General features: G+C 31.8%; 1 protein-coding gene across 1 annotated transcript in view; it reads right to left on the bottom strand.

The window, feature by feature from the left end:
* Positions 1 to 3,789: 3,789 nt before the first annotated feature.
* LOC125075996 (neprilysin-2) overlaps positions 3,790 to 9,034 on the bottom strand; it is a 44,960-nt gene continuing 39,715 nt past the window's right edge. Inside the window, exons 8-17 of the mRNA XM_047687913.1 lie at positions 8,006 to 8,091; positions 7,736 to 7,841; positions 7,395 to 7,579; positions 7,224 to 7,313; positions 6,985 to 7,135; positions 6,299 to 6,467; positions 5,780 to 5,898; positions 5,488 to 5,619; positions 5,254 to 5,394; positions 3,790 to 5,160 (exon numbers count right to left, since the gene is read on the bottom strand). Coding sequence (XP_047543869.1) covers positions 4,960 to 5,160; positions 5,254 to 5,394; positions 5,488 to 5,619; positions 5,780 to 5,898; positions 6,299 to 6,467; positions 6,985 to 7,135; positions 7,224 to 7,313; positions 7,395 to 7,579; positions 7,736 to 7,841; positions 8,006 to 8,091 — 1,380 coding nt within the window. The 3' untranslated portion in view covers positions 3,790 to 4,959. The remainder of the gene's footprint in view (positions 5,161 to 5,253; positions 5,395 to 5,487; positions 5,620 to 5,779; positions 5,899 to 6,298; positions 6,468 to 6,984; positions 7,136 to 7,223; positions 7,314 to 7,394; positions 7,580 to 7,735; positions 7,842 to 8,005; positions 8,092 to 9,034) is intronic.

Raw genomic sequence — 9,034 nt, 5'->3', positions numbered from 1 at the left:
TCATTTTTTGCATGGGATTTGTAGTGCACTTTACCGTTTCTGCATATAATCTAACATTAGACCAATCGTGTAGAAATATGTACAGTATGCTCTAAAAAGGAGAGGAGTGTGGCTTCAACCAGTACGCTGCAACGAGCAAACTTGTGTGCGATCATGTTTGGCTTTGTTGTACTGGACTTGCAGGGCACTGTACCGTTTCTGCATAGAATCAATCAACAGACAACTCGCGTAAAAAGATAGGTAATATGTCATAAAAAAGAAAATAAATGTAGATGTGACCAGTACTCTGCAATGAGCAAACGTTCGCGCGTTCATGTTTTGCATTGTTGTACTGCAATGAGCAAACGTGCGCGCGATCTAGTTTGCCATTGTTGTATGGGACATGTAGAGCACCGTTTACTACTACCTACCGTTTACTCTACCGTTTTTGCATATAATCGATCATTAGACCAAAGAGTGTGTTATACAAATTTTATAGAGCATGGCAAGCAGCCTAGGCAGATAAAGTCCAGCATACCTCACATACTAGTATTGACCCCCTTAATGGCCAGGACACTTACCCCGCGATATAGAACTTATGATTTGGTTTTCGTCTTTTGCTGTTAATCGGATACTAACTACTTGAACAAATCCTCCATCTAACCCGGAGCGTGATGGTCACAACGGTGACGTTAGTGTGAAGTGGTGTTTAAACATGTCAGCGATGATACTGATCGTTAATACCCTTTACACTGACAGTTAGACCAGTTCCACGGTTTATTTAGTAGATTTACAAAAAATAACATTTCTATTTGACTATTATGGTTTTTACATTTTAGGCGTGAGCTAAAAATATTCCGACTTTGTTGCATTTGTTACGATTTTTGACAAATAATTATTTCTTATATCTTGATATAATCTAATAATAGACCAACTAAAATTTGCTAAATAGTTATTGGTATTAGAGAGTTTGTTAGTGACTACCGTTTATTAATTTATAACTTTACCCAAGCTTGAATAAAAGACAAGATGAGAGCGTTTTTAATATTTTTACTCTGTGGTTTAGTATGATTAAAAACTAAATGTTATGGAATACTTATTTAATTAATTAAACACATTAATTAATAGTTTCGTTTTATAGAATTTGTGCAATTTTATATTAATTAAATATTGCGTTACTCAAATATAGGATTATAACAAAAAATATCATACTTTTTAGCGTAATTCTTAACTTAAAATCAAGAATAGTATTTAAGTATGTATAATATGGAATAATTCATGATACACAAACCCTTCTCAATTGCAGTAAATGAATTGTAAAATATTACTCAAATATTGAGTATTTTGGATTATTGTAAGTTATTGTAGTCGCGATCGCGAATTAGATAGTATTTGTCATTTTATGTAAAAAAAAAAACAGTATACATATAAATCTGTAAGTCGAGTTTGAGTTAGAGTTTTTGACTTAGATGGAATTTCAACTTGATGGATGGCTTGTAGGGAGTAACTGAATATTTCGAAGTAAAGAGGGCTAAGATTTCGATTTACAGAGATTCTACTATGTATATATATACCTACATATACTATAAAATACAAAGTAAAAGTAGAATTGAATATATTCATACTTTATTAGGCATTTAATAAATCATAATTTGTGTATACCAAATGATGGTATTAGTTGTTTTACCACCGAAAATGTAATTTTATCAGATAAATAATATTAGGCTGTATAATAAATAATAAGACATAGCAATCATCATCGTATCTTCTTCTTGTTAAATGTAATTAGTATTATGTAGTGCTGCATTTGTAATCAATCTCAGATCAAAATATATTACGAAGTATTTGTATTTCAAATTTAGAAGTAGATAATATATTATGCACTCTATTTATTTTCACGATCTCATCAGTCGAAGAGAGATTCCAAAAATGAAATAAACCTTTCGATTCGTATATTTAAATGTAATGTATATTATGTGATAAGCTGCGTTTCTACTAAAGTTGAATTGATAACTCGTGTTGTCGATACGCGTCTTAGAGTACGTAAATGCAAATGTATCAATTCTTTGTTATTATTGGCAATTTTCTTTGAAATTAGATAACTATTTTGGTGGAAACGCAACGTTAAACATTAAAGGGACAAAGGACGACTTATCAGTGTAGTGTGAACACGTCACGTATATATATAAATTAATATGTATATTTTTTTATTTTTTTTAGAATAAATTCTAAGCTGTTAATCTTTCCAATAATCTTAAATTCGATTGTAATCGTGACGTCGACGAGTCCTATGTCCCGTCCCTTCTACCATGTTGTAATGTTTCTTTAATATAAGACGTATTTTATTAGTCACTCTGTGATCGGTCGGTGTTTTCATCGAATTTTTTTAAAAAATTTAGTGCCTCACTTTTGTTAGGTCGTAGGTAATATATAAATAGTTTTCATCTTCCAAACTATATAACTGGATACTGAAATATTACTTTAGTGTATGTTTCGATAGTTGTTGAAATGCTAACTCGTAAAATTTAATCAGTCTCTGAAACTTAATTTGTTTATAACAGTCAAATTTTAAATTTCCAAATTCATCTATATAATGTTCTTAGAGTAATATTCTGCACGCAATTCGCTTATCAAACAATACCTGTGATTAAATAATGAATCGTGAAGAAAAATATTACCAGACTGTTTAAATTATTATATAAAACGTAAGGAAAAGTTTGTATAATGTGACATAATGTTCTGTAAGCTATCCTTAGACGGACAACGAATTATTTGCATATTTCTCTTATCCTCGCATATTCTGATTAGATATAGTTAAGTGAGCAAACAGGTGAGCTTGTTCGCTTTTACAGTATTATCATATTTAGTTCAGCTATCTTAGCGTAGTTTGTAGGTAAGTCGAATCAGGTGAGGTGTAGCTAAACTATATGCTACGAAAGACACTATTACTAGTGCTGATTATATTATCTTGTAATTCTATTTAGATATAGTATTTTATATAATATTGCAGCTATTTCAAAATTGTTATTTTGAAGCTAATGTTTGTATAACGTGATTCTTACCATATTTGCAAAACTATATAAACTGAAACATAAAATAACTAGTTTTGACTAAAATATTCGATAGCTTTCCTTAATATTAATAAATAATAATAGATATTTGTAAATGGAATAATAGCGACTGTTATTATATTAGTTGTCTCGAATACGTAGTCGTTAAGAATGATGACTACAACTTCATCGTAAAATAATATTTATGTTTCTGAAATGTCTTCTCTTAATATATATATATATGTTGCCACTATTCAGAAATGGGCTGTTAAATAGCCTTTTAAAAATCTTTATAGTTTTAAATTTAAAAAACAAACAAAAGGTAATATTCTTATCAAATTTTCAACTTATCTTTGTAAATTATTAATCTCTATAATTGTAGGCTATTTATTATTATTGTAATTCCGTTGTCACATTAAATTTAGAAAATTAAAAGTTCTTTTTTTATTTTAAAAAATGTTTCTTTACTCTTTCTTATATCAATAAAATCTTTTTAAAACGTGAATGTATTTTTTATGTATAATTCTTAAACGTATCAAATAAACGACATTTAATAATATTCCTCAAATATGTACCGCTTCAAATTATTGAACAATACTTCAAATGTATGTATGACCAGTTTGAAACTATGTGGAAATTAGTTTACAGAGTAAAATTATTATGATTATATTTTGACAACAATATAAAAAGTATAATATTACTGAATTGTTTCATTTCTTATGCCTTAAAAATGTTTTGGGGGAAGAAAAAAAAACAGGAGTTCGATAAAAATCGCCTTATAATTGGTGTTCCAATGTTTACAACAATAAGATTGTATCCAAAAGTGTTACTTAAGTAAGTACTTATACTAAGATTAAATTATCCCTATTTCTTATAAGACAGCATGAGGCTTATTGTGCGCGGTCTGCATGCTGTGTATGCTGTGACTGAATTCGAAAAGACATTGATATTACAAGGGAACAATGTCTCGGAGATCACTTGTTTAAATCTTTACTAGGCCTATTTGTATATTATGCCGTATTACATTTTCTAAATATTTCGAGAGTGACTTCACAGACACCTAATAGCGTGTGACAGGGAAGCTCACGGGAGAAAATACTGATTCATATAATTTATTGTAATTACAAAATTTAATCTTAATCTGACTTTCTAACAAAGTTAATTTGCTATATTAATACTTATCAAAAAATCAGTATTAAAGATCGTAAAATATATTTATGTAATAAATAAAAGTACAATATAAACTTTTACAAATGAAACCTTCGCATACAGATGTGTGAGATCATTTCTCAAAGAAAATTGAACTCATGTAAATATCTGTGTCCAAATACAATAAATCTGTACACAAAGACTCCAGATATATAAGACTTAGAACTTACTTAAGATAGAAATTAAAGAGTACCTAATGTATCTCGGGCGGTGAGAGTAATATATCAGGCTGATCGGCGTTTGTACTTCTGATGTACAAAGTCTATAATCTATTAATATAACTATCCCTCGATCAACAATCTTAGTGGTCAGTCTAAAATCTCACCGATGCGGAAGTTGGACAATGTTGAACAATATATGAAATGCATTTAAAACAGTGTGTTCGAATGCGTTCAAACACACCGTCGTTACCAATAACATGTAGACCAGAAGTAGCCGCACTGACATCCTGATGCTCTGATTAAGTAAATACTAAACATTTACTTGCAATGTCAAAACTTTATTGATTCTTGTATCAGAATGTTACAATTTGACATTTCACACTGCAAGTGCAAAAAGTGTCGGAACCCTTCAAGTTTCTTCGGTTGACTTTAAAGTGAATAACAACTGCGTAATGTATATAAGTTCCGTGGGAGGTCATAAATAAGTTCTGTTATCGATAGGGTCCGTATTCCTTGTCCGTATGCGCCGAGAGAGCATTTTCTAAGACCGTAAAATTGATTTACCACACTTTGCATTTTTTAATTGGATTCATAGGGGAACCTAGTGGGCATTTAAAGTCCGAAGCGAATTCTTCCATGTTAGACATAGGGCCGATGACACGGAAGCGGCCAGGCGCGTGGAATCCTGTTGTTATGCGAAGTTTGATCGCTTCGTTACGGTACACGGAACACCATGTATTGGCAGCACTCATCCAGAATAACTAAAAAAGAAATATGGATCAACATCGACAAAAAATGTATAAATGATTCGTCGAATAGTAAATAATAATACTAGTAAGCTGTTATTATTTTACCTGTCTGGGGCTATAATTTTCAAGTCCAGGAAGGCGAGCCTCTTCACCATGACGCTGAATCCACGCTTGATAGGCATAATACGCTTCCTTAATACCGCCATTGTCTGCTATATTTTCACCTTGAGTATTCACTCCATTCAGCTAAAACAATAAATAAAAAAATAAGTACTTACCATTTATTTAATCGTTAAAGACATACATATGACATAGATGATAATGACTATCTATCTTTACCTTCATTCCGACTTCTTTGACAGTATAGTTTGAATACTGATCTATGATGCATTTAGCCTTCTCTAAGTACTTTTGTTTAGTCATCTCTTGCCACCAATCTACTAAATTACCGTTCTTGTCAAATTGCCGACCCTGTAGAGATTATTTTTTTTAGTAAAATAAAGAATTTCAAATACATAGTTTTAACAGACTTCAAAAATGGTTCTTAATTTTATAAGTAACTACAAATTATTAAAAAAATATAATGAAATTAAATTAGTAAATATAAAAATATAAATTGTGTTTAATTAACCTGATCGTCGAATCCGTGGGTAATCTCGTGACCAATAACAAAGCCAATAGCTCCGTAATTCATGTAGGCCGGACGCTTGGCGGAGAAAAATGCACCTTGGAGGATACCAGCGGGGAATTCTGCATAAACACGAGAATACTATTAATATATCTTTTATTACTAGTTAAACTAAACCAAGCAATCGTTTTATTCGTTAAGGTTAAGTAAGACTATCCTTTTAAGGGATTACTCCAACATGCTATTCACCGGTGGCTTGGCGGATACATGTGATATAATATACACAGGTTTCCTATCGCCGTTTTCTTTATAGCAAGAGAAGAATTATAAACATAAAGTTAAATAAAATATGCTTGCTTAAATCCTCGATCTTCAGTAGGTAAAGATCTACTGGACCATTTATATCTATGAAACAAAGCGGCTAATTAACGGATGGTTACCTCAATAAAATAACAACGTCAATTTGAAATTACTTTTTTGTCTTGATAGCTTTACTGATTATAATATGCATTTTTCACTTACGTATACTATTTTCTATGGAGGAGTAGAAGGCATTGACGATGGCGGGACGGCCGTGGGTCACCCAGTCGGTCTTATTGACGGGTTCCCTCAGCTTGCTGAATAGATACTCAGTACCGAAAAGCGTCAGGTTCAGAACGGATTCCATCAATTTGTCAGACGACATTTCCAGCTAAGAGAAAACAAGAAGTTGAAACAATAAAATATAAATATCGGCTGAGTCGGCAATCGAAGTCTGGTGGAGAGAATTTCGAGTTCTATTTCTCTTGGACTTGATATTCTTTTCGGTATACCCGTAATCAATCGAGGCACTACATATAGGGTTTACTCTTTAAGTGAATACTGGATTGTAAATTTTCATTATTTAATGTCTTTTAAAATATTTAAAATCATAAATTATGTTTTTCATATTTCAACTCGTTTGATACGTCAACTACTTTTCTTTGCTTTTACCTTTTACTTAACTAGAGAGCAAAACTGCCAAATATTAATTTTCTATTATTATGCTATTAAAAATAGTAAATTTCGCAGAAAATAGACCATGTAACATAGTAAGAAACAGGCATGGGAGGATTTCGTTTTATTATATCCGGAACCCTCAGATAAATAGCATAAATATTTACCGAAAGTAATTCTTTTTCCGAGCTCCGGGAAGAATATAAGTTCATTTTTCATTTTACAAATCTTACCCCAGAGTAGAATTCAGTCAATTTATCGTTATCCAGCATTTCGTGGGGGTAGGCGATGTGAGATGCCATTGCGTCGGCTTTTTCTAAAGCTTCTTGACGAGTCTGTTCATCCATCCACTCAACTTCCGTTAGCGTCTTGCGGAATTGTTGCCTGGTTGACAACAAATATTCGATAAAGTAAACTGTAGACATTTTGATACCGACGTAGATATAAGTATACACGAAGTAGAACTCCTCACCTGATATCATTAACCATTTCCAAGGCATTAGCTTTCGAATTTTCGTTAAAATATTTTCGGATGTACAAAGCTCCTACCGCGATGGACATACTATAAACAATAGAAAATTATTAAAAATGAAACAAAATAAAATATTTTTAAATTCGTTAGTTTTTTAAGTTACAAGACTACCTGACGCTGGTGGTATCCGCGCACTCCTTCCAGCGACTCTCGCGTTCTGTTTTTCCCGAAAGTGCTGTGACATAAGCCAATTGTCGTTTGCGCAAGTCATCAGTCAAGTAGGAAACCGACGCGCCCGCCACGCGCCACATCACATAGTTAGCTTGCACTCGCTTAGGGGTATTTTCGAGTAGATCCTATAAGACAACGTTTTCAATTTAAGCCTTTATCAAATTATGAATGCGTCCTGTACGTCTCCAATCTATCAATTAGGGTTCGTATTCGTCTTTTACTTTATTAATGGAGAAAGTTGGGTATAACTATAATGTAACATATAATTTCGAGATATTTACCTCAAGATCGGATATATATTTTGGTACGTTAACAATGGCTACTTCGTCGAGTCCGACTTGCATGTGTGGGGCCAGGAGACGGTTGATGTACGAGAGCCAGGGGATCCTAAAATATAATGTAAATAAAGATTTTTTTCCATACAGAGGTTGACTTTCTATTGGGTAAAAAAATACTTTACCCGCAGAAATAGATAAATTAATCAACTTCGGTCGTCATCCAAAAATGATAATATAAATAGATAGTCATTGAAAATTAATAATAATAAGTACCTCGGGAACTTCTGCTGCAATTCAGCAATCGTCATCGGGTTATATAAACTAGTCGCGTTACGACGTTTCTCGAGTGGCAAGGATATCTGGAAAAAACAAGTAGATATGAAACGAAACAGTTCATCATATTCTTATAATTCATTTAAAAAAAATAAGGCGTGTAACACCGTTTTTTTATTATTTCAACGATATTATTAAATATCAGTAATATAACATTATAATATTTATTAAAATAAAATTCAAATTAACTTTTTTTATAATTTATCCCTTACGATTTATTTTGATTTTAAATCTTAATAATTAAATAGTTATAACGGCGCTCACATCGAGTGTCATAATTATATTTCGGTAAGTTGGATACAATGTTGAATACATTGATCAAATTACCCGAAAATTGAGTGAAAAGTAATGAATTAAGTATGATTATGTTTTTGTTAAAATTGAATTTATAGACGGAGTCCATTGACTTGATATGTATACTATATGACCATTAGCGAATTAAATAATTTCACTATAATACTCTCAGAGACCGTCAGAAAATGATAAAATCTATTTTGATACATCTGCGAGATCGTCTCGGTTTAATCACTGAACGCCTTCTTCCCTTTTTCGTTACTGTGACACAATTTATTTAATTTTGAACAGCTTGTCTTGTAGGATACATGTACGTCAATGATGAGTCCTATATTTTTTTAGATATACAATATATATAACTGGTTTTATTGGTCGTATAATTTATTATATGAAATTGGTAGTGTACATAATTATCCTTCGTTATTGAAACATTAGACAAGACTATGTGAGCTAGATTCGGGTAGGTGGTGGTGACCAGTAACCGTATTTAATGCGATTAGCTAACCTGTCTTTGCTTAACATACTGAATGGAACCGATTTGCTTACTTTGACTTTAAGCATTTATTACCTAATTATAATCTGTCAACGCGTTTACTACCATATGAATTCTCAATTTCAGATGCCGAAGGTGTGTATTTCATTTTTTACCAGGATAATTTAAATTCAAAGTCAATA

This window comes from Vanessa atalanta, chromosome Z, assembly GCF_905147765.1.
Source record: "Vanessa atalanta chromosome Z, ilVanAtal1.2, whole genome shotgun sequence".
NCBI lineage: Eukaryota > Metazoa > Arthropoda > Insecta > Lepidoptera > Nymphalidae > Vanessa > Vanessa atalanta.
The sequence above is the reverse complement of the archived record's forward strand: the minus strand, read 5'-3'. Positions and strand labels throughout refer to the sequence as shown.